The sequence below is a fragment of the Acomys minous genome (genome assembly GCF_964271855.1).
Source record: "Acomys minous genome assembly, chromosome: 5".
NCBI classification, from domain to species: Eukaryota; Metazoa; Chordata; class Mammalia; order Rodentia; family Muridae; genus Acomys; species Acomys minous.
The window spans coordinates 93,945,752-93,972,859 of record NC_140494.1 but is presented as its reverse complement, the minus strand read 5'-3'; the positions used below and the strand labels follow the sequence as shown (position 1 = coordinate 93,972,859).

The window sequence follows — 27,108 nt, the reverse complement described above, 5'->3', positions numbered from 1 at the left end:
ATTCCAGATTATTTTAAGACTGACAATTGAAACTAACAATCACAACATGAAATGGTGGTCTTCTCTTACTGGACACTAAGCAATTTCTCCAATCTATTCTAGAATGAAAATTGCAAGGAGGTAGAGGTAAAGATAGAAGTCAGAAAGCTAAATTCTTTGGTGGCTCCAGTTGCTAGGACTCTGTATAGCTTAGGATAGCCACTTTACTACTGTGAACCTCAGCTTCCTTCTTTGTAAAATTAAAGGGTTTAGTAGTGAGGCTTTCAATTATTTTTTAGTCTCATTTAATATAGCTTATGGATGACATATGTGGTAAGTCTACTGAACTAAGCCATGGGAAGGCTTCAGTAATTACACACAGTGAGTCAGGAAAGAGGTGAATGGCATCATTATCATGCAGTAAATTATCACTCTGATGTAATAAATAATATTAATGAGTGATCCAAAATGTTTTAAGCTGTTTGACAGGATATTTACAACAAGGAAACTATCTAACATCTAGGTCAATAATACATGGAAGCATAATCACATAACAATTATGCATTTAAAGTACGGCTAATAATAAGAGATGCTAAATTGTGTTAGGCTACAGAGGAATTGAGAGCTTCATACATGATATACTAACTACTGCACTTAAAAGTCAGCTTACCATTTCTCTTAATATGACCAAACCTTAAATCAGCAAAGGCCTATTTGAGACCTTTCTCATTTTGTTGTTGTTTTTTTTCTTCCTTCTCTTTCACCAGGTCTCATCAATCACCTGATGCTATCTACTCACATTTTGCCTTACTACCAAAAATAAATGTAATGTCCTGGTTTGGGCTACACAAATGACCAAGAATAAACAGAGGCACATGTGTGTGTGCATGTATGCTTGTGGTATGCATGTGTGTGTGAATGCACATGAACATGTGCTTAGCAATTTGTAAAAGTACATAGATATGAACAGGAACAGGACAAATGTCATCTTGGACCCAGTTTCAAATGTGTAGGCTACCTATCTATCATCTATCTACTCCAAGGAAAAAGTAAGAGGTGAAGGTTCAAACCCTTTAGTCTTTGTATCACTAAGGGCTATTTGAGAAAAATAGAGGAAAACCATAAAATTTAAATGTTCTATCTTATTTGTTATCAAAACCTCAAAACAATAAAGTACCTCTCCAAACAAAAGCATTTTATAAAAATGGAACTATGTGGAACTCAGAACTTCATTGGTTCTCCCAGAAACTGTGGTGACATGGAACAAAACACATCTTAATTATATACAAGTTTAATTCTACTTCCAGTACTATGTTTTATCACCTAAAAAATCAAAGTACTTAAATTTTTAAAAATTTTGTTTAAAACCAGAATTAAGAATTTACATATTTCTCATACAATATGAGGAATACAACAGAGTTTTCTAGATTTATTAACTTTTAACTTCATGAACATGACTACTATGTTTTTAAAAATATGGAAATTCTGTATTTTCTCCCCCAAAACTAAAAATTTTGTGCAGAATAAAGTCTTCCTCCCAAACACTTGCTTTCCAATAACCAATTCACTAACAGGGAAAAGCCTCTGAAAGTGTAGAATAAGTGTAGATTAAGTGAATCTAAAATATGTTTACTAGATGAAGAAAGTATTAACTTCAAATGGCGCATTTTAAATTTCATGATGAGCAAGCCATGATGAATACCTTCATGTTCTGATTATGAATAGTTAAGAAACATCAAGCTGAAAAACCATGCATCTATCTTGCTACACCATACAGCAGTGGTTCTCAGCCTTCTTAATGCTGTGACCCTTTAATACAGTTCGTTATGTTGTTGTGACCCTAACCATAAAATTATTTTATTGCTACTTCATAACTGTAATTCTGCTACTTATGAATCATAATGCAGATATGTGGCATGTAGAATGTCTGACATGAGACACCTGTGGGGTTGCAGCCACAGGCTGAGAGCTGCTGCCATTTAAGAACTAAGGCAGAGATGAATGGTCTCTTCTTTTGTGACATATGGTCAACAACTCACAATGCACTTCTTTAACCTCTTACTGTGTATATTGAAACAGATTCTGTTGAACTCCTGGCTTCAGCTCTGGTGTTTAGGAATGCTGATATGAAAGCTTAGAAAGTTTCGTGTTAACACTGTCACTGTGACTCAGTACTCTAAGCCCTCTGGAATTCCTACAAACAACTAAGATACACAAACTGTAACCTCAGTGGTGCATTGTAAGATGACACATTCCTCTTTAGAAAGACACCAATACGTTTTCTTGCAGTAGTTATTCATAGCCTAATTACATGTCAATAGCAGCATCTTTCTGTTGATTATAAGCCTGTAAGCAATGTGAGAAATACACTATAGTGATCAATTTAATTGTCACTCTGGATAATTAACTCTATGTAGAGGACACATCCTCAAAATTACCTGACAGGCAATCTGCACGAGGTAGACCAGCTCTTTAGATTCACAGCCATTTTTCATTACTTCATTCTGTTCTTCTGATAGTGAAAGCTGTGTCACAGAAGAAAGGGACAAGAAAGTCATCATTCACAAGTGAGAATCAACTAAGCATACAACACCACCTGGACCATCACGTCAAGTTAACATAAGATGTGCCTTATGGAAGTCTATAACTTAAAACAGGTGAATGAAGAATTCAGAATTTTAAAAAAGTATATATTTTTCATGAATTCCCTTTGTGCCTGTTATCTGACAGAATTTCATAAAAGCATAAGTAAGATACCGTTACATAATCAAGTCCTTCATTCCCTGCATTTATTTATTATGCACAAAAGCATTAAATTGTTTACTGAGAGAAGCATGACAAGTTTAAAAATAGCCCAGACTAGTATAGAGAAAGAAACTGGCTGCCCAGAGAATGGCTGAGCTTATAATCATGTTGAATTTCATACTTACAATCTGGATCTGAACATCGGATTTGATTTTATTTTTACTTGAATAAGCAGACAGCACATAGAAACTGTGAGGTCTCATATGAAAAACACAGAACACTGGCGATACCAGGCCCACATGGGCAACATCTGAGAATGAATCATCTTTAGATGAGTTATATATCCAATAGTTTGTTACAGATCTGATTACCCTGTATCTTATGCCAGTTAGGATAAGTATCATCATCTACCATGTGGCTAGCTTTGTCCTTTTCCCTGTACTCTGTTTCATGCACTCACATGGTACACCTGACTCCAATTTGGACATGAGATTACATCTATTCCCCAAGTGAAACCCTGTGTTCAAAAGTAACAGTAAGTGTCCATATATATCTACCTACTTAGTGTCTCGCCTGGATTGGGGGAAAGGAAAAGACACCTACTCTCAAAGTCACACGGCATTCAAGAGGTCCTTCACAAATGCCACATGCCACTGTAGTTAAAATGCTGTAAGAAACGCTCTGCTGAAGAAGATACCTTCTCTATGTGAACAGTGTCACAGGAAGTCATTTATTAAAAATCTTCAGATATTAAGAAGTCTACAAGGTAACAATGAATAACTCAGTTTCATGGCACAATTGCAGTTTTTAAAAATTAAAGTTTTAAGAATGGAAAAAAAGCCTAAATAATTTTCTAAAAGAGTCAAGTCTTGGTATAAAGTTATTGTGTAATTCAAATGTTGATTTCTATACCACCACCACCCCTTTTCTGGTTGCAAGCCTTGTTCTGAGAATCTCCTGCCTCAATGTTATTTCAACTCTGCTCCCCATCTGTCATCTTGTATGCCAATTGTATGACAATAGGGCTGGATTTCCTGCCAGCCAGAGGAGGAGGAGTTAGAAGAGGAAGTAGGGGATTCCACAGGGGAGTCAGCCACAGGCAGAGGGGAAGAAAAGATGAGCAAGATTCAGCTGGAGCAAAGAAAGAACTAAAAAGCAAGTAACTTGGGCGGGTTTTGGCAAAGATGGAGTCAGAATAACATAGAGAGTTAAGAACAGACTTAAGCTGCTCAAGATTGTGTTGTAAATCTTTATGAAGAAATATAACAAAGAAATATAACAGTCTCGATTATTTGTGTGATATCCAGGTTAACAGAGAAACAAAGTTTTATAAAAAAAAAAAATAATGATAACCTTCAACAGACAATACTTTACATCAGGAGACAAAAATGGGCCTGGTTGTCGGGCAAAGGTGCCAGAGAATCAAGAATCTTCCTAGGAAAGGACAAGGAGAAGCCAGCCAAATCCTGGGAGACTACAGACTAAAGTGACAAACTGTAATTACAAGGCATGGCAGCAGAACTGACCAATATCCAATCATCAACTGCTTCCCACAAGAAGGAATCAAGGGCATGGAGCAAATACATTAAAGACTAAGGAAAAGCAGGAGAATGGGGTGGGGGTGGGGCGGGCAGGGGCGGCTAAGCACGGTAGGGAGCCTCTCCAAGCAAGGAGCTATACAGCCTAGGAGCATAGCATTGAAAAGACAAGAAGGGCTAAGAAGCATCCCTGAGGTATTCAAGACACTCAACAGCTAAGACTGAAATGGCACAGAAAAGCTGAAAGAGGCTAAGGGAAACAGTCTATTCTGTTCCAGAGTATAACGCAGCTAGTCCCCAGGACTTGGGAAGGTAGAAATGGAAGGAGTTTGCTGAGCTACAAAAATCAGGAAAACACTGGCAGCACGGGGAAGGAGCAAAGAGCTGAGAAAGCAGACAGGAAGAGCATATACACTCTATACTGAGAGGACTGTCTTGGCAGTAAAGAACAGAGAACGTACCTCACCAATCTTCAAGTTTCCCTTAAAAGCAATCTCTAGTATGGATTATATCCTCAAAATATTTAAAGGAAGTAATTGAAACTGCTACAAAGAACAAGATCTCTATCTGTGATGGCTAATTTTGGTTGTCAATTTAGCTGCATCTGGGATCACTAAAAGTTAAGCTGCTGGTTACCCGTGAGAGATTCTCTTGACCAGATTATCTGAAGCAGGAAGGCTAAATATGAGCAGTACCTTCTGGATATGAGAAAGGGAACTTTGCTTTTTGTCTGTTTGCCCCCACTCTTGATGACAAGTTCGTCTACCATAATGCTACAGCACTCTTCTTTAATAACAGAACCAATTTCTTTCAAATTCCAGGGCAGACTGAAGACCAGCAACTTTCCAGGCCTTCAGCATCAGATGAAACAGCTGAGGCATCCACTCTCATGGGATGAACAACTACCAGGCTTCTGGCTTTTCCAATGTGAGACAGATCACACCCTGTAAGCCAATCCAGTAAATGCCCCTTTAATATGTATATCCCTTCTATCAGTTCTGTTCCTTTCAAGAATGCACTAATATATAAAGAACAAGAAAGAAGCAAGGAAATAAATTATCAGCAAAAATTTGCCCTTGAAGAAGACCTCATGGCAGATACACCAGACAAACAATCATGCTAATGCTGCTATGAGAGTTAGAGCAAGATGTGAAAAAAGTCAAGAGAACACTTTATGCATGAAATAAACATTAATAAGATGTTTTAAACTAAAAAGAAACCAAAATCAAATTGCATAGCTAAAAAGTATAACTAAAATGGAAATTTTATTTAAATGAGCCAAAGACAGAGCAGAGCAGGAAGAAAGTCGGTGAACTGGAAAATAGAGCGATGAGAATGATCAGGTCAGAGATAGGAAAGAACAAGACTTGGGTACTGAAGAAAAGTAACAGAGTAACAGACCCCAGTGCAGCACAGGAAACCATCAAATGTATGTGTACCGGAGTCCCAAAGAGGAAGACAAAAACAAAAACAACACACACACACACACACACACACACACACACACACACACACACACACACAAAGAGGGCAATGGATTTTAAGGAAACAATAATAAAAAACTTCCCAGATTTGATCAAGAACATGAATACCAAGATGCACACTGAACCTCAGTAATATGAACTTAAAGTTTGATGATAGTCAAACTTCCATAATATAAACAATCTTAAATGCATCCAGACAGACTCCATAAGACTACAGACAAGGAGTCCTGATATGACCATCAAGCACTCCCTCATCAGAACCTTTGGATGTCAAGAGATCAGTATGTTCAAGTGGCCACTTTGAGGACACTCCAAGGAGGATTCAGACACAGCACATACTGAGAGAAACCACAACTGACTCCTTATCCACACATGCATATAACTGTCTCCAGTTCTGAAGGGCTAAAAAAAGTTGATCTGTGTCATCTTTTTTTTCTCTCTTTTTTTTTTCTCATGTGATTCTTCTCACCTCATAGAAAAGTCATTTTAGAATGGAACACTATGGAAATCAACATGGAAGTTCCTCAAATAAACTTAAAATAGAACTATCTGCCACAAGATCCAATTATACCACTTTTGTGTACATGCCTGAAAGACTATATCAAAATACAATAGATACTTGCACACTCATATTTATAGCTTTACCATTACAACAGTCAGGAAATAAAACCAGCCTAAATGCCTATTGACAGATAAATGAAGAAAATGTGGTACATACCCACAATGGAATTTATACAGCCATAAAAAAAGAAATCATGACATTAGCATGAAAATGGAAACTAGAATCATTATGTTAAGTCAAATAAACCAAACTCAGAAAAGCAGTCTGTTTCCCCTCATATGCACAACCTAATTTAAACTTATCTGTGTAAGTATACTTGCATGTATGTATGTTTACATATGTGTTTATGAAACTAATAAGGGGATCATGTGATGGAAGGAAGAGATATTAATGGATATGAGTAATAGAAAGTGTAATGGAATATAAGTAGCAGTAACGTAAACATGGACACCAACTGCAGGAAGAAGGGAACCCGCTATGGGGGAGGCAGGGTGAGGAAGGGAACTGGGAGAGGGAAACGAAGGGAATAAAGTATAACAGGGCACATGGATGTCAATGCCAAGTAATTTTAAAAGAACACTCTAAAACGTAATGTTCATAAATACAGAAAAGCTGAGGGCGCCTGCTCTTTCCTGACTTGGCCTACAGGTAACGTTCAACACTGTCATACTGAGTAAAATAAAAGAATAGCACGCACTAGCACAAAAACACGAGAAGAGGTAAGAATATCAATAAAGGTAAAAGCACGGCAACTACATAAGCAAGTACAATTGTAACCCCCGGCTAAGATTCCACTTGTGTGCATAATTTAAGAAATTCATCCTTTAAAAAAATTAGTCTAGGCTGGGCATGGTAGCGCACACCTTTAATCCCAGCACTCAGGAGGCAGAGGCAGGCGGATCGCTGCGAGTTCAAGGCCAGCCTGGTCTACAAAGTGAGTCTAGGACAGCCAAGGATACACAGAGAAGCCCTGTCTCAAAAAAAAAAAAATCTAATTGAAAAATTTTACAATGTAATTACCAGTTTGAAAATATAGCTCAGTAAAAAAAAAAGTATACACTGAACACAACAAAGCTCAGAATTTCACACTAAGACCAGTAAAGCAAACAAAACAAGACAAAAGTAGGAACTGAAAATGTCATACTAACAACCAATGATCCTTTGGCAACAATTCCATATTTTGCTTCCTATATAATTTAAGAGACTAATACATTTAAAAGATGTATTAGTTAAGATTCATGGAAAAAAATTATAAAGTTTTGTGACATCAACAATAAAAATGGAGCTGCTATAGGAACAGTTTTCTATGCTACTAATCTGAAACTGATATTTTAAAAAAGGAAGCACTAAGGAAAACAGAAAAACATTTTATGTTTATATATTAGGCAACTTAATATTATAGACATCTCAAAATTATTCCTAACACACTACTCAGAGTCAACATAATCTCTATCAAGCCCAGTTGACAGTGTTTATGCAAATCAATCTTTAAAACAAAAAGAAGAGAATCAGAGCAACTCATCATTCATGGCAAGAATTAAAGCAGTGTGTTAGTATCAGAGGAACGATAAACTAGGACAGTAATGCCAGAAACAACCCTGATGTATGTGGTTAAAAGATTTTGACAAGAACACCAAGATCATTCAATAGGGAAAGGATAGTGTTCTCAAGAAATGGTGCTAGGAAAACAGGATATCCATATGCAAAAGAACGAGACCAGATCATTACCTAACTGCTACGTAAAAAAATTAATTCAAAATGAACCAAAGATGTAAAATAATATCCAAAAAGAAAATTTTAGAAAAGTAAAGCAAAAAGTTTCATGAGAGTTGATTTGGGAATTATTTCTTGGATATGATACACTACGACATAAGAAATAAAATACATTAACAGACAAATTTTATGTTGTAACTATTATTAACATTTTATATCAAGCCAAGCATGGTAGTGCCTTTAAACCCAGAACTCTGAGATTGAGGCCAGAGTGGTCTACACAGAGAGTTCCTGACAACCAAGACAGTGAGTGGTTCTCCACCTTCCTAATGCTGTGGCCTTTTCATACAGTTCCTCATGTTGTGGTGACCCCAAACCATATAAAAGTATTTGTTTTGCTACTTCATAAACTGTAATTTTTCTACTGTTACAAATTATACTGTAAATATCGGTGTTTTCCAAAGGTCTCTGGCCACCCCTGAGAAAGGGTTGTTAAATGTTTTTTGGACTGGAAAGAGGGCTCCGTGGTTAAGAACACTTGCTGATTTCCCAGAGGACCTCAGTTCAGTTCCCAGCACCATGTTAGGTAGCTCACAATCTTCTGTAACTCTTGCTCCAGAGGATCCAATGTCTCTGGTTTCTGCAAGTACCACACTTGAATGCACACACCCACAGGCAAGCAGGCAAGCGGCAGGCAGGTACACTCACACGTGCATGAACTCATGCGTGCACACACACACACACATACACACACAAAATTAAAAAATATTTTTAATTAGAATAAAACAATACAAGCTAAGGAGGAAAAAAGGCAATCAATAGCATGGAAAAGTGTATGTAATCCATAGTATCAACGATATGTAGATAATGTTCTATAACTCATCACTGGCAACAACAAAATAAATCAAATCACAATGAGCAAAACAATTTAAGGACAGTTGAGTAAATAAAATATACAAATGGCCAATAAGCATATGAAATGATATTCAACACCACTAACCATTACAGCATTCTGAACTACAATTTTAACACCTGCAAATTAAAATTACAAAACCAAAACAATGACAATACAGAGAAAGAGAAATCAGAATGCTTGTGTAATAGTAGGAACATAAAATGGGTTGGCCACCGTGAAAGCAGTATGGCCATCCTCAGACTAAAACAGAATTAGTACATGACTCAGGAATTCCATGTGTATATACCTTCCTGAAAGAACAGCTAAGACGACCAGACACTGTGTCAGCATAAGGCACTGGGCATGGTGTATGCTTATACGACAGGATAGTATTATCCAGCCTGTACAACAGCGTCAACTTGAAGGACAATCTTAAATTAGTTCTCAAAAGATAGTAGTAGGACACATGGGAATTCCAAAGATTCAAACTTTTAAAAAACTCCAAGACCATGAAAAATTATTCTGTCAGATGTTATTCACAAATAGCCACAGTGAACACTAAGCTAGACAATATGAAGTTTATAAACAAAACACAGGGAAAACATTTAGAAAGTATCAGTACAGTTTAGATCTGAGTGTCTGAGAAAGATAGCCGTAGATATAAACGGATACTGAGACAGAAGGAGAAGGGGCCACAAGTGTTTGATGGAAACGTTCATAAAAGGCATCAACATTATATACAAGGTATTCAGTGTTCCCAAATACAATAAATAAACTAGTTCTAGGCAGACATATATATACCTATAATTATCAAGATAGAGAGAAAAAATCTATCAATCTTTAAAGAAGAAATATGTTACTAAAAGGCTAAAATTTCCAAACAAGTCAATGAAAAAGCCAAAGAGAAAAGATCTTCTAAAAACTGATGGAGTGTGTGTGTGTGTGTGTGTGTGTGTGTGTGTGTGTGTGTGTCAGTTACCCAGGATGTGGTTGGTCTATTTTAGAGGAGCTTCATGTTCTGCTGAATACAATATTCATTCATGAATCTGAAGATGTGCATGGGAGGAGAGGGGTCATATGGGAGGGAATGTAGAGAGGAAAGGGAAGAGAGAAATTATGTAATTATATATAATCTCAAAAAGTTAAAAAATTAAAAATAAGAGCTGGGCGGGTGGTGCATGCCTTTAATCCCAGCACTCAGGAGGCAGAGGCAGGCGGATCCCTTTGAGTTCGAGGCCAGACTGGTCTACAAAGTGAGTCCAGGACAGGCAAGGCTACACAGAGAAACCCTGTCTCGAAAAACAAACAAACAAAAAATGAACAAACAAAACAAAACAAAAAAATAAAAAGTTAAAAATTATTTTTAAAAGTGATGAATGAAAAAATATAGTCCATGAAGATAACCTTCAGAAATTTAAGCAATATAAGCACACTTGCAAACTATAAAACCTGGGAGGATCTGTTTCTAATTGAACAGTTCAACAGGAAAAGCTAAAACAAATTCTTTATTTTAAGGTGAAATCTTAGAACTGTAGAGGTGCTCCCCTTTTCTGAGGAATAGGAGAGGGGGAAGAGGGAGAGAGGGAGGGAGGGTACAATCAGGAGGAGAGGAGAAGAGAGGTCTATGATCAAGATGTAAAGTGAAAAAATTAATTAATTTATTTTTAAAATTAGAAAAAATCCAGAATTGCAGGAAAAAGGTATGAATACTAGAAACACCTAAGAAAATACAGAGCATCTAACTGCTGCACAGAAATGGATGAAGACCATTAAGAATATCTTCAAGGTCTAAAACAATTTTACCAAGATTTTATTCATATCTAAACGACCATGGAAAATCATGAGTCAAAATGAAGCATATTGTGATGAACAAAATCAGAACTTCTACCAGGAAAGCCTCACTGCAAGAGTTTTAATAATGTGTACACGAGAAGAAAAATGAATCCAAGAGAATAAAGTACAGCATGAAGCAGAAATGGTGAGTTTACACTCGTTAGCAAAAAGGAATACCTTTGGGAAAGAAATCAATGAACTGGTTACCCTGGAAAGCACTGACTGGGAGATGAGAAAGAGCAGTCATGGTTAAAAGCCCTAAATATAAGGCTGCATACTAGAAACAGGATGCTAGTACATTGTTTACTTTAAGTATTCAAACTAGATTCCTAAAATAATTTTTTTCAAACCACAAAAAAAGGAAGTTTTTCCCCCTTATGTTGAAAAAGTAGAAAATAAAGACTAAAATAAAATCTGTCATCCCAAGCAGAATTAGGAAGAAAAAGGTAAAAATAAATTATACTTATGAAAAACAGCAAGCATGTTGGGCCAAACAGTAACAAACAAACAAACAAGCAAAAACCTAACAGACAGGTGCTGTGTAAAGTGCCAAGGTGGATAAGTAACCAACAGCCCTACCCAGCTGAGATGCTTATGAAGCACAAAAACGACCAGCATGGCAAGATATTCCAAAAGTGCAGTAGTAGCATACTCATATCCTGGCAGTAACCAACACCTTTCTAATTGGATTGAAAACTTGAACAACAGGAAGGAAATCATACCTGGTACTGGAAACCAAGCCAACTTCCAGATGCTAGTGAGGTCCCGGGTCTTGGAGGAGAACCTACAACCTCCACTTTACTTGCATTCTGAGTACTTATCCTTATGCAGATAAGTGACTGGAATCCAAAGTGACTGCAGGTTTAGAGCAATGACTTATCTCTATGCCTTCAGCTTTGTAGGCCCAAGCAAGGAGTTAATGGTTTTTAGCAAAAGTATCTTCTAAATGTATGTTTCACTTTGCCTAGCAGGTACTTCATCTTTTCAGTTTTCCTCTCTGGATGTTCTCTACTTTTGCCTTTCAATATCCACATTCTTCCAGTCTCCAATAATGATATATTCTGTATATCTTTGGATGCTTCAAGAAATCACCTCTCAAACATCTGAATATACATGTACATTTATGCTTTTTCTTCTCATATGCTTATTGCTATACTGCTCCCTTTCTTAGAGGAAAGACTTTTTGTCAGAGGTACTCTCTAGGTGGTGATACAAGGTATTCAAGAAAGCTACAGGAAATGAGCTATGCATTTTAAGATATCCTACGCCCAAGTTTGAACAAGTCATGTGTTTTATGTAATACCTAAATCACACTATGAAACAGTGAATTAAACCCATAGAAATTTGACAAAACTCAGTAATTTAAATTATTTCCACTCCTCTCACATTAACAACATATCAATTCTTTATTAGAAATAGATAACACCATTTTCAAAGCCCACATTTCTAAATTCATTCCAAATCTATCTTCAGAATGATGTTTCCTATGTTGGCTTTATTTTTTTATCACCATGGAAACAACCATCATTAGTGTTCTTCGAGTTTTTAAAAATACAACTCTACTCAGCAAGCCTCAAGTGCTCAGAAAGCCCTTTCTCAACAGGGAGCATGGAAAGCAATGGCATAAAGCAGAATAAAATACAGCCATCCACCCACAGCAAAGTCATTCCTCAAAGCTTAATCAACAGATGGCAGAGAGCACAGGGAGTTCTTCTTTCATTCATCTTTTACAGTTGGATTATGGCGGCAAGTTCACTGTGTTGCATAGACTGTAAACAAGCTTCCTTTCATGTAAGCAGCCTACAGGAGAGGCAGAGACGTGAGAACAAGCTCTGATGTGCGCTACTTAATGATCCACCCACATAATACTTCATCTCCTACTACCCAACACTAAAAATACTAACTCCACTACCTAGATTAGAGCACTGCTTGAAAAAAACACACCTATGGGATCGCATTTTATTAGCAAGCAGATAAGCAATAATTTTGGCTTATGGGTCAAATATCCCATTACAGAAAGACTAGAGATACGCCTGCATTTTAGTGTTCCTACTAAGTAAGAGTCAGCAGAGCACTGTCTCATCAGATGAGTATAAATGACGCAACTGATTTATTTTACAATCACACTTAGCTCAGTATAAGGTTCATGGTACACAGGTGTAAGAACACACAACAACAATAAAATCCTCAAAGACCACTCATCAGAGTACATACTTATTAGGAAGCAATGCTTCATGAATAGTTCACATTTTGGTGTTGGTGATTTTTGAACAAAGAGCACTGAACCTTGGTTAAAGGAAGACTGAGCAGTGAAACTGTCCAGAGAGAGAGCCTTGCCTCCTACCCTGAACCTTGTGTTCATATTCTAGGAAGTTTGCAGATACAGATCTTTGTTTCTTCAGATAGGTGCACAGATTCCAGGGTAAGATCTTTCTCTCTCCATCATAACAAAGGGGAATGCTGGGTAGGAGCACATGTATCCTAAACTAAACTCCAAGTTTCATAAGTCCAAGTATCTCTCTTGTGCTACAAAATCCAAACACAAGGTAGTCTGCGTCTCCTATCACTCACCCAAGACAGCAACATGAGTCACACTATGAGCCGATACAGCCTGGTTTCTGTGTTGCTGTTGTGAGCGGGGGGGGGGGGGGGGGGGGGGGGGGGGGGGGGGGGGGGCAAGGCTTGAGTCTGTAACTGTGGCAAGCGCATAGCTTATACAGTAATATTTTGCACCTTCCACAGTTTCAGGATCAACAATACTATTTCTAAAGAACATTTAGTTAATTGGACAAGTTTCATGAACAATTATGACTCTGGAATATATATTTTTCATAATCCAAGGACTTTTACAATAGGATAAACTCATATACAGTTAGAAATTCAGGTCTTGGGTGGCAGGAGCACTGATAACTCAATCTGGACTTTTACTTTAATTATCCCCTCCAATAACAATGATTTTTCTTTCAGACAAAATAACGTTACAAAATATACAGATGATTAGAGCTACATTTTCCATTTCTCTTGGTTTGAGAAAAACTAAATTAAGGATGGGAAGATCCCAGGAAAAGCATACTGTAAAGTTTCTCTTACTACCTCAGTCCTGACATCACCACCCTCAGTCAACAGAACAAGTATGACTGCACCAAGCTCATGCCTTAGCACTTCTGCCTTTCTAGAAAGGTACAGTGGGTGACACAATGCTTACAATGGAGGATCACGTGTCAAGGCCAGGCAGGACTACACAGATCTAGGCAAGCCTGGACTACATAGTAAGACTCTCACACAGAAACATATTACAAAACATCTCAATGGCCAGCAGGTAAAGATGCTTGCTACAAATCTGATGACCTGGATCCTTATCCAAGAGGAGATCCCACTCCCACAGGCTGTCCTCAGCTGTCCCTACATGTGCCAAAGCATATGCACGGGTACACACACTAAATAAATAAGTGAAAAATAATTTCTGTCTAAAATACTTCAAAGAGTACTAGTTAATCTGGCTTATTTAACTCTCATCTCACTTAATTCTCACAGTACTCTGTGACATACCTGGGATAGATATTTTTCTTTTTCTTTAACAAATGAGAAAACTGAGGGCCAGAGATGTTGAAGAACTTACTTCAGATAACGGAGGCAACAATGTAGCTTGTGTACATTTTAGCTTTCAACTAGGGCATTTAAAAACTATGGCTCATTCTTTTTTGTTAAAGTGTTAGTGTTGCCTGATTGATCTTTTCTAGTTGTAAAGGAACATTCAAATGGCTGTACATAGAGTAAGTTCTTAAACAATGCTTATCTTAAATTCCTTTACTGAAGCTGTTGTGAAGAATTAATGAGACATGTGCAAACAGTTAAACATAATTCAGATTAACTAATTTTACATAAAAGTGTGGGGCTAGGAGTATAGTTCAGTGTTACAGAGGCCCTGTATTTAAGTTCTAGACCACCTGGGCTCCACAGTAAAATTTTTTGGCTCAAAATAATCAAATAAAAGTCCGGGCTTCAAAAATGTGTATTATTAATCCTCACTGTTCTTAGGTCACACACAAAGTCCCTCCCCAGAAAGCTCAGGGGTCAGGCGTTAATCTTATACTTTGCCTTGCCACATTTCTGACTAAACGTGATCTGTACCTTGCACTGAGGTCACTTAACAGTACATATGTATGTTGGGCAAAATGATAAACGGATAATTTCCTATAATCAGACATGTCTATTTATGATCCTAACACTAGGTGGCAGTACGACATAGAGCACAGAAGAAGAGTCTGGCTTTAGATTGATAAAAGTACAATCCACTGTTACTATAAATGTTGCAAAAGACGTTTTCCCTTCTCACTAGAAAAATATCTTGTGAAATCTGGGTAAATCATTATTTTTGTTCATGATACGCTAAAATGTGGAAAACTACAATAAAAGTTGCTGGGAGCAGCATAGTACACACCTGGATTGCCCAGGAGTTCTGGGCAGTATATACTATGCTAAGCCTAAATTCAGCACCAACATAGTGATCTCCCAGGAGTGGGGACCACCAGGTTACCTAACGAAGACAGCAATTATCTGTTGTTCTCATATTTTAATTTCCCTAAACAAAATACAATGGTATATCAACAACCATATTTTATGGCTACTGAAATACTATTCAAAGAAAAATTCAAAAAACTGAATGTACTTATTAAAAATCAGTGGGTGGGGACATTGCATAGCAGGTGGAACACACAAAAACCCAATAATGCACCCAGGCCCTGACTGGCTGAAAGGAAGTGAACTGTTAGCAGTTCCTATGGCCTTGTATTTCTCTCAAGAAAAGATACTGGATATTAGTAGCATAATATTAATGGAAAATATAGAAGAAAGAGTGGCTTATGACAAATGGTGTTTGTTAACTAAGTATATTTTCTTCAATTCTTGGCCGTAAAAAAGATAATAAAACAAAGCTTAATAATCAAGAATAAAAAATTAAACCAGGCATGGTGGTGCACACATTTAATCCCAGCACTTGGGAGGCAGAAGCAGGCAGATCGATATAAGTTCGAGGCCAGCCTGGTCTACAAAGTGAGTCCAGGACAGCCAAGGTTACACAGAGAAACCCTGTCTCAGGAAAAAAAAATAAATAGAAAAGTATATTTTTAAACCAGTATTTTGAAAAATGACAGAAAACAGGTTGTTCAAAATAAAACTAAAAACTAGCTTTCTGATTAGACCTAATTTTTAGAGTATTTTACAAATTTGAAAGGCAAGACAGATGCTTTTCTTAATATAAAACAAAAACTATCCTTTAAAAAAGACAAAAACAAATTAGATCAATCTCAAATGTTAACTTGAGATAATAATTAAAGATTAAATAAATAAAACCCTTACTTTAAACTAGGCACAAAGGTTTATCAGAAAACCCCAAGAAACCTTCAAATAACAGGTAGCTCTAATGAATGTAAACTATTCCAGGGTATTTAGTAAAAAGAATCACCCCAAACTTAGACAAAGAGACCAACTAATGAAATATTAGTAGGATAATGGAAGAAATTTGTTTTTAAAACATATGTAACATAACAGAGCATGTTCCAGAAATGTAAAGATGGTGAAACAATGTATTTCTAGAACAAGACAAGTGGGTGGACATAGACTAAAGTGACTTAACGTGGCACACCTTCCTGCCCTGTGTTGTCATGTCCTTTTTCCCTTCACCCTGCCACTGTCTCAGCTCTTTAAATCAGAGCTCACAGTTCATATACAGTTTCTTAGCAGAGAAAAACATTTGCCAACACCCAGTATTTCTAGTGCATCAAGGAATCACCATGTGAAGCTAAAGAACGCAAAACCAATATTAAGTGACAACCTGGCCTGTGGTCAGGACAGCTCGGTGCTATGAGAATACGGCACATGGCTCGCCCACTCCATCGCACCAGCGTCACTTCTCTGCATGGTGACACAGTCTGCTGAACTGAGGTCTTCCAGGATGCTTAGCTAACCTACCTAATGTCACTGCCAGACAAGAGAAGACACAGGAGGTCACCCCATTTCTGCAATATAACGCTATGTGCCGCCAACTCGGCAAAAATATATACACAGGATTGAGGATCATTTTGTCACATACAAAGTGAGTAAGAAGCAAGGGAGTGAATGCTCTTAGGGTGCCTTAAAGACAGCCTGGTTTCAGATGCTAGCTCGATTTTAGTTTAATACCAGCAGGTCTCCTCAATCACACAAATGTCCATCTTTCTAAACTGAAACAGAACACAACATAGAAGAACTGTGAAAGGCATTAACCAAGTGTAATAATCTCCAAGTGGATAATCTGTTGACCAATACATACTGGACAATCCATCAATCAATCTTCTCCCATGAATGCAAAATGTTAATCTTTACTAGACAATCAAAATGCAGATATACATGTATTTGTTTCTAGATTATAGTTTGTTGGTTTGTCTAGTCCTGTGCCAGACTAAAGTTAAGAGAGAAACCAACAAGAATGATAATTTTAAAAAGAAGGAAAAAAGGATAATCAAAGTATTCTAAGACACAGTACACAGAAAAAGAAAGACAAGTGAGCTGTGAGCAGATGGTACATCATTCATTAACTAAAGAAAATCGATGAAATTCATTACCTTAGTTTACTAGCTCTATGAACAAAGTATAAAAAGATGAGCAATGGCTGCCAGTGTCACAGATACTGAGGAAAACCCACTGGCTCCATGACAAACTGGCACTGAGTAACACACCTAACCACCCGGTCCCGCACACTACTCTGAACTGTGGCTTGGCTTTCTGCAGTTTCGGGGACCCATGCCTTCCAAAGTGCAAAGATATTAAATGGAAAATTATAGACACAGCAGCTCAAGCTTTCAACTCTATGTTGTTTTGACAAGAGTGACAAACTGCATGCTGCCCTACCTACCTCTACAGGACACGAGGCATTCATCATGTAGCATACACACACTATACAGGATCTAGCTACTCGGTGTTGGTGTTTAGTAATCATCTCAGTTACCATATTAATTGCCATGGTATTGCAGGGCTCCTATTTAAGTAACCTTCATTTCATGAAATAATGGCTCTGAAGAATAAATGCAGATACTAGCAATTTTACTAAGTATATTGCTGCAATTATTCTATCTTATTACCAGTTACTGCTGACATTTTACTATTGTTGTTAACTTCTTACTATACTTCATTTTTAAATTAAATCTTTCCACCAGGCAATGGTGGTTTATGCCTTTAATCCTCTGGAGGCAAAGGTAGGCAGATCTCTGTGAGTTCTGGGCCAGCCTGGTCTACAGAGCAAGTCCCAGGACAGCCAGGGCTACACAGAGAAACCCTGTCTCAAAAGAACCCAAAATTAGTTAGTTAATTAAATTTTCATAGGAAAAAAACTACGTACTGAAACACGTACTATTGCAGGCATCCACTAGAGGGCTCAGAATTCATCCCCTGCAAGTTAGGGAGATTACTACATTAAAACAAAACAAAACCTTAACAAAATGCCAACATTTTAAACATACATACTCCATGATCCTGTAAGTCCTCTTATAAAGTTTTATTTAGTGAACACAGTGAGATCAACAAGATACAGACTATTAACAAAAAGCTAATTAAATAAACTTTAAAAAGTGGGGCTGAAGCACTTGCTACTCTTGCAAAGGACTGTTAGGTTACCAGCACCCATGTGGTGGCACACAACATCTTTCACCCCAGTTCCAGAGAGTCTAACACCTCTGGCCTCTGTGGAAACAAGGCCCACACACAAGGCATAAACATACATTCAGACAAAACACTCATACATATAAACAAAAAGAAGTAAGTGCTTTTTAAAAATAGGATAAAACAGTATGTTGTGGTTGTTTGAAAATGATTCCCATAGGCTCAAATGCCTGACTACTTGGTCACGTGTTGGTAGAAATTTTTGGGTAAGTGTAAGAGCTGTGGTCTTGATGGACTTGGTGTGTGACTAATGTAGCCTCTGAGGCTTCAGAAGTCACCTACCAATCTCAACTCATTCTCCCTGCTGAGCATTTGTGATTCCAGATGTGGGCTCTCAGCTTTCCCTGCTGCCATAATAGATTTTTAACTCTCTGGAATACAATCTTCTGTAAGTTGTCTTGGTCACTGTGTTTTATCACGACAAATGAAAGTAAATAATACACACAGAGCTGTAAAGAGAGGAATTCCAGACTTTCAGGAATAATAAAATAGCCAAAAGAATGTTTCAAGGCAGTGTATATAACAGAACCCACCTCCATTTTTATAGATGGCTACCTGTCGAGAGGACTATATCTACAGATTTCAACACATAGTCTGTAAGCATTTTTAAACTTCAAATAAATACATAGTAGTTAACAGAAAAGATAGAGAACAAAAGAGATTTATCATCATTCTTACATGTGTGAAAGTCAACCTTCCACCACTGTGATAAATTACCTGAGAAATATAACTTAGAAGATCAGACTTTGGTTTCCTAATATTTTAGTCTATAGTGGCTTGGTCCTTTTACTATGGATCTATGACAAATCTATGGAGACCTGCCTATATAATATATTGAGCAAAAGTGGCGCAAAAGTTGTAGGAATAATCAGGCACAATCTCACCGGCTTTATGGCCCATGCCATGAGACGGAAATCTGTGTCTGACACTGTTCAGATTGCCAAGAACCCAGCACTGAATAAGCCATGAAACTAGGGGACGGCCAAACCCCACTGTTCAAGAAATAAAATGACATTCTGTTATGCCAATAGATGAGTGTCTGTCTCAGCCACCATCAGAGAAGCTTCCTCCTGCAGCAGATAGGAACTAAAAAAGAGATCCACAACTATACAATGTGCCAAGAGTGAGAGAGCTTGGACCACTCAGCCCTAAATGGGATGTCGTCATCAAACCCTTCCCATCAGGGATCTGGAAACACTGATGAAGAAGAGAAAGAAAGAGTGTAAGAGCCAGTGGAGATGGAAGACACCAAGAAACAGTGCCTTCAGGACACATCAGGACTGATAGGCATCTAAACTCAAAGAGACTACGGCAGTGACTGCACAGGACCAAGCCAGATGGGATCCCAGCACAGTGAGGGAATGTGAACACAAGCCTTCATCCCTAACACAGAAGCCATTTCCAACTGTCAACTGCTGACAAAGTCAAAATTAGTTTTCTCCAATGGAGTCTCACTAGGTATACAAACTACACTTAAAGGCAGGTCCCATGACAGCAATAATGGCCAATAAACACTGACATCTTCTACCCTACTAGGGAATGACAACCAATTACAATTACAAAAATTTAGCAGCTGAGGAAAATATAAATGTAAAGAAATCTGTAAGTCAAAAAGAATCCTTTCATAAATCCTATAGCTCAAATCCATCTAAGTAGGCTTTAAGATGCAATTAAGAAAAGTAGCACACTGTGACACACATAAGTATGCCATGAAGACCTCCTTCTGGACAAGGGGAAGCTAGATTAGCAGGTGCAAAACTTCTCTATGTAGAGTGTAGAAATCAAGGTCTTTCTTTTCTATTTGACTATAATGAAAAACAAAATGAAGAATAGCTTTTGTTATCCTGGGAAAACAGGTTTAAAAAAAAAAATCACAACCTGGCCCCCTTTAAAGCTCTCATTTTTCACACTGAGCTGCTGGTGACTTAGAGCAGGAGCAAAACAAAGTATTTCATTTGGTGCCAAGTGAGAATGTTAAGGTCAATAATAACCAAGACACTCGAGAATCACGTGGGAGCACTGCAATCTTCCAGACTTCAAAACTCATGGTGATTGATTCAATCAAGGTAGTGTCAGCAAGGCTACATAATTCCAGAACACAAAGCTGCTTTACAAATCCATGAATATATGAGCATGACACATAAAGAGGAGGCAAAGCGTTCCCTGACTAACACATGCTAGTATGCTGATTAAAAGTATATGTCAACTTGGTATCAAGTACTAATAAACAGAAAATTTTAAACTATTTTTACATCAAACAATACCAAAACAATATAAATATATGAGCTATCATTTACCTAATTCAGAATATAAAATATATTTCAAATATACCTGTATGCTGCCAAATTCGACGTTCTCATAATGAAAATGTGCACACTCAGCCATCTTTGGAAAGTGTCCCTTTGTGAAGGGTAACCTAAAATACATGAAAGTAAACATGAAACAAGATACTTAACTACTGACAATCAGTTTAAAGGCCATGGATTTCAGGGCTCGTGCAAGCAAAAATACTTAGTAAGCACATGCACATGAGCACAAACGTTCACACAGACCTTTTCAGAAACATACGGAAGCAGATGGATACTGCATGGAGTGTATACATATGAACCGAAAGCAAAACGTTAAGCTTCTTACTCTTGCCTCAAGTCAATGCTCATAGAAAAGCCATACTTTTAGCAAAGTAACTGTGAACTGCCAGCTTCTACAGAGAAGCAGAATTCACAACAAGGCACACTGGATGTTACCTGTGGATGTTGTCACAGCCCATCAGTGCGGGAGGGGTGGACCTGGGTACAGAATGAACATTTTTATCCTCATCTTTCCTAGACTTACACTTGAAGTTTATTTCCCTGTCTAGTCCTCCTTTACCAAGGGAGAAGCTGAGTTTCCTGTTAAAACTTTGTGGTAAAGATTCAGGTATTCCATGTAACAATTAACTCTAGATACCTCTTTCAGACCTCCTAAAGGCTAACCTAGGATTCCATAATTCAACCAATAAGGCTTTCCTTACTACATGAGATTATGTATTAGTGGTAAAGAGGAGGATGTTGTTTCCTGCTGGACAAATGCAACTTAGTAAACAACAATGTATAGAATAGAAAATAAAGTGTATTCTTAGGAAAGTAGGATACATACAGACCTGTTCAACTGTTTGTTGGATAAAATATAAGGCTTAACAGTATAAATTGGTATATGCATAGGAAGATCCGATCGAAACAAAATATTTCCAAGAAATAAAGAAGTGACATGCATCTGCAGGAGTCTGCGTGGCGCCCACCCCTGGCCGCACTTACTTCTTCGCATGTTTCACCTTCATGCTCGCTGTACTGCCACATGCCTTAAGAGTAAGATCTCCAGGGATCTCCGGGACATCTGCTCCTCTTGCCTTAGAGAATAAAGGAAAAGGAAAGCTATGGTGATTCTGTTATTGCTGAGACTTCTTTCATTTAAAAAAAAAAGTTACAGATAAATTTTTACTGGTTCTTCTCAACCTGTACCTATAGGAACATGCTTTAATATATTTTCTTTTAAATTGTAAATGTACTTGTCTTTCAGCTATTCAGAATAAGCTAACAAAAATATTAAATTTAAATGCCTGAATTTACCATGTAAGGAAAAACTTACTGTAAAAATAAGAATGTTCGTGTTCTTGTCATAAAAATTTTATAATCAGCTATTTAAGATTCTCAGTAAAAATTAAAATCTCTCCTAGGAGTTACTGAAATGAAATAATCCAGGTTATATTACAATTACCAACACAAGTTAAAAAGTGTACTAGGATCAAGGAAACAACAGGCATTTCTCACTTCAAAATCTGAAGATGATATATGGTATTGCAAGCATATCAGTCTCCAGGTTTTTCAAAGAGGATTTTGAAATGTAGTGAAACATTAAGCTGTCTAGTTAAAAACATCTAAAATAAAGAGGCTTATAACAGTCTGAAGAAAGTAAAATTTAAGTCCAAGTATCTACCATAAGGAAATGCATGCTTATAGCCTAGATCAGAACACTGATACTTAATATAAGTTACTATTGAGAACAGAAAAACAGAACATGCCACCTGGTTCAGCCGCATCAGATATACACTCAAGGTATGCTGGGAAGAAAATTATCACCTTTCATAGCCTTTTTATTAAAAAGGCTGTCTATTAATCTAGACAGCCCAGGCTGGAATTTTAAGCTCACAATCCTCCTGCTTTATTTACTTTTTTTCTTATGAAAAAAAAACTAGCCAATATATTTTGGATGATGTTAAAAATGTTTCAACTATGTGAGATAACTGTGTGGGCTTGAAAAAATTGATTCTTGGTCTACTACCAGAAGCAGAACTGAGTGTTTCCAATGCTCTCTTCTCCTAGGAACGTTAACTATTACTAAGACCTGCTATTTGAAGGCCAATCTTCTTAGATGTTCCTTTATTCTTTACACGGTCTTCAAAAACAAGAAAGAATATGCATTATACTCTTTCTGTATTTTTGTATGTGAGAGAGTGTATATGTGTGTGACAGTGTATGTCTGCATGTGAGAAAATACACTGTTCACTCATCAGTTGTGATGTTACACTATTTTTAATTTCAGTTTTTTTTCCTCCTTTATTAATTTATTCTTGTTACATCTCAATGGTTATCCCATCACTTGTATCCTCCCATTCTTCCCTCCCTCCCAATTTCCCCTTATTCCCCTCCCCTATGACTGTTCCTGAGGGGGATTACCTCCCCCTCTATATGATCATAGGGTATCAAGTCTCTTCTTGGTAACCTGCTGTCCTTCCTCTGATTGCCACCAGGTCTCCTCGTCCAGGGGACATGGTCAAAGGTGAGGCATCAGAGTATGTGAGAAAGTCATATCCCACTCTCCACTCTACTGTGGAGAGTGTTCTGTCCATTGGCTAGATCTGGGTAGGGGCTTAAGGTTTATCGCCTGTATTGTCCTTGGCTGGTGCCTTAGTTTGAGCGGGACCCCTGTGCCCAAATCTGCCTATCATAATGTTCTACTTGTAGGCTTCTAGGACCCTCTGGTCCTTCTACTTTGCCTTTCTCCCATGATTCTCTCATCTAGAGTCCCACTAGAATGTCCTCTCCTCTGTCGCAGTTTCCTGGTAAGTGAAGGCTTTCGTGGGACATGCCCGTTGGGCTAATATGCAGATATAAGTGAGTATATACCATTTGAGTCTTTCTGCTTCTGGGTTAACTCACTCATTATGATCATTTCTAGCTCAATCCATTTATCCACAAATTTCGGGAATTCCTTGTTTTTAATAGCTGAATAGTATTCCATAGTGTATATGTACCACAGTTTCTTTATCCATTCTTCTATTGAGGGACACTTAGGCTGTTTCCATGTTCTGGCTATTATGAATAAGGCTGCTATGAACATGGTTGAGCAAATTTTCTTGCTGTGTGCTGGAGCATCTTCTGGGTATATTCCAAGGAGTGGAATAGCTGGGTCTTGAGGAAGCCCATTCCCAGTTTTCTGAGATAGCACCAGATAGATTTCCAAAGTGGTTGTACTAGTTTGCATTCCCACCAGCAATGAAGGAGTGTTCCTCTCTCCCCACATCCTCGCCAGCATGTGGTGTCGCTTGAATTTTTGATCTTAGCCATCCTGATGGGTGTAAGATGGAATCTCAGCGTTGTTTTGATTTGCATTTCCCTGATGATTAAGGAGGTTGAGCATTTCTTTAAGTGTTTCTCAGCCATTTGATATTCCTCTGTTGAGAATTCTCTGTTTAGTTCTATGCCCCATTTCTCCATTGGGTTATTTGGTTTGGTGGTATTTAATTTCTTGAGTTCTTTATATATTTTGGATATTAGACCTTTGTCAGATGTGGGGTTGGTGAAGATCTTTTCCCAGTCTGTAGACTGTCGCTTTGTTCTCTTTACCGTGTCACCTGCCTTACAGAAGCTTCTCAGCCTCATGAGGTCTATCACTTTCCCATCATTTCTGTCTACAGTGCTGTTACCTCTTGAATCAACCTTTTGATATTTTAGTCATTGTAAAGTATCTTTCTTTGCTACTTTCTTCTTTTATTATAGCTTTATAGATAATAAAAACTATGGAATCAATGAATATATTCAGCGAAGCAAAAATATAGGCCACAAAGCCAACGTCTCTAAGCTAACAAAACAAAATAAAGCAAGCCTTATTAACCCTTCTAGACAGATGAGGCAACCATCTGGACAACCTCACACAAAAGCTGAAGAATGGTTTCACTGGGCACGAGGCTGTATATTAAATGTTACAGAATTCAATTTGCAGGCTACCTGATTTTGCAGTAACCTTTAGGGGACTAAGGCCATGTTTGGTCAGAGTTGGGTAGCTGCCTAAACATTATGGCTCACAAGCCTAAAAATGAACCAGATAGCCCTTTAAGAAAAAGTTTGCCAATTTATCTAGTAAATGATTCCCCCATTTTCATTTCTATTTTTCAATGTTTTTGTTTTGGTATTTAAAGATACTTTGGTGTAGAAATAACTGCTGAATGATGAGAACTAGTAAAATAATACCTAGGATTACAAAATAAATTTTTAAATAAGGGAAAAATACTAGGTCCAATAATACAAGAGATTAATAAAATGGCTGAGTGGGTCCAAATGACACTTAGAAGATGGATTTTTTACTGTACTGCTTAGGAATATGGTGGATGGCCAGTATGGTGGTTTGACTAAGACTGTCCCCCACAGGCTCATAACATGTTAATGGCTAATCAGTGGGGAACAGAACTCTGATAGGTTTAGCAAAGAGTTGGAAGTGTGTCCTTGTTGGAAAAAGTGTGTCACTGGGGGCCTAAATTTTATTTAAAAATAAAAAGTAAAGGCAAGTTTTTTATTACCAGAAACCTCCATAATCTGCCCAAAGGTCTGCTACCTCAGGCAAGGGCATCCTGGTCAATCTGAACAGCCTATATCAGCTCAAAGACCCTGCCATGTTGACTGTCTAATATAATCTTCCTGCTTTTCTGTCATTTTGCTCTTCTCTCTGGCCCCTGAAGGGACAGCCTTGGCTATTTAACACCCAGTGAGTGTTTCTTTCTACCCATGGAATGGTCTAGTGAGGAGGCTTCACTGCAATCTTGCTTACATTTTGTGCTGAAACCAAGGAAAGCCTTTGCTTACTCAAAACCCTTCTGTTTACTTGGCCAACCTCCTTCTGTTTAGGACGGTGTCACCAGCACTGCCATTTGGTGTGGGATGGGGTGAAGGGAGCTTTAGACCTAACAAGTAGTATCTATAATTTAGAAAAACCTTCAAGAGGACAGCTTAAAATATATAACAGAATAATAAGACAAGACTTCAATGAAGACATCACTAAAGATAAGATCTAACAACCAGTAAGAGAGTGGAGTAATCCTAGATGGATATAGTCATCACAGAAACAGAAAGGGCCATGTGGGAGTCCATCACATAGGAAAAAGAAGCAAATACACACGCACATCCATGTTGCAAGATTTCATGTACAAGAGGAATGATACATGTGGTAGAAAAAGTTGATGGAGAGACATACACACATACTTGTTATTTCTCCATATGTAAAGTAGGCTTCCATTAAAAGATAAATAAAAATTAAATGGTAAAAAGGCAGACTACTGTATAATAGAAAATTATAGGCCAGCTGCAAAATAGCAAAACAAACTTATTTTATTAATTAAAATATAACTATATTGACTTTGCTCCAGAAATACAAGGGGATATAATAATATCTATCAGTCTTAATTATAATTAAAATGAATAGGGAAAGCATTAGAGTATAGACTTGATAAACACTTGATAAAACTGAACATGTTTTCATGATGAGTCCGTCTGGCTGAGGTTTGTAAAATGAAGACACTCATCCCTGTCCTTTCATATCTTACTGAGATAGGACTGATTTCCTTTTGGCCGTTTTCATCCTCCACTGGCAAAAGTACAAATCGTCATGTGCATAAAAAGCTACTCTCTTGCAAGACTACTTCAAGTAACCAAGGATCAAAGAGGACTGTAGGCTTCTATTAGCAGGGGACTAGGTGAGTGCAGCAACACCACATCCGTGCAAGGAATGATCATGACTACAAAGCGATCAGGAAGATCCCAATCGACTGCTGAGAAGTAGTCTTCACCAAGCTGCCTTAAAAGCAGTAAACATGAATATGCATGTGTGCTTTGCTTCACAAAAATAGAAGAGTAGGCAAAAACTAATTTAAGTATTTACCAATGGGGAGGACAGAAAAAAGGATAAAACACAGACTGTTCCTATTTTGAGATTTTGAGGCCAAATAAATGAGTTAAATAACAGTAAAAATAAATTAAAATGGGAAAACGTAGCACTCTCTAAAAATAGAGAATGAAATAAAACAAATGATCCTAATTATATGTTAGTGGCTAAGCACAGAGAGGGATTACTTCAAGTGGCAATAAAGTAAAACAGCATATCCGTACACCAATATTTCCTAGAAGTAAACAAAATGGTTTTTGTAAGATTCTCATTCTCATTTTGAAATTATTAAAGGTAGAAGATGGGCCAGTGAGATGGCTCAGAGGGTCAGTCCTGACTGCACAGGAAATTCAGTCCTAAAACCCATGGTGGAGGGAGAGATCCAACTCCTGAAAGCTGTCCTGACCTCTACATGCATGCCAATGCACACGCATGCTGTTCTCACATAAACATCACACACAAGCATGCACATGG

General features: G+C 37.6%; 1 protein-coding gene across 8 annotated transcripts in view; it reads right to left on the bottom strand.

Annotated features, from left to right (window-relative positions):
* ARHGAP32 (Rho GTPase activating protein 32) overlaps positions 1-27,108 on the bottom strand; it is a 234,682-nt gene that overhangs the window by 100,437 nt on the left and 107,137 nt on the right. For 6 of the 8 annotated variants that reach the window (XM_084783262.1, XM_084783261.1, XM_084783263.1 and 3 more), the window contains exons 3-6: positions 21,738-21,829; positions 21,189-21,230; positions 20,776-20,860; positions 2,418-2,504 (exon numbers count right to left, since the gene is read on the bottom strand). In XM_084783262.1, coding sequence (XP_084639388.1) covers positions 2,418-2,504; positions 20,776-20,860; positions 21,189-21,230; positions 21,738-21,829 — 306 coding nt within the window. The remainder of the gene's footprint in view (positions 1-2,417; positions 2,505-20,775; positions 20,861-21,188; positions 21,231-21,737; positions 21,830-27,108) is intronic. The other 2 variants (XM_084783259.1, XM_084783260.1) reach the window with 1 other exon arrangement.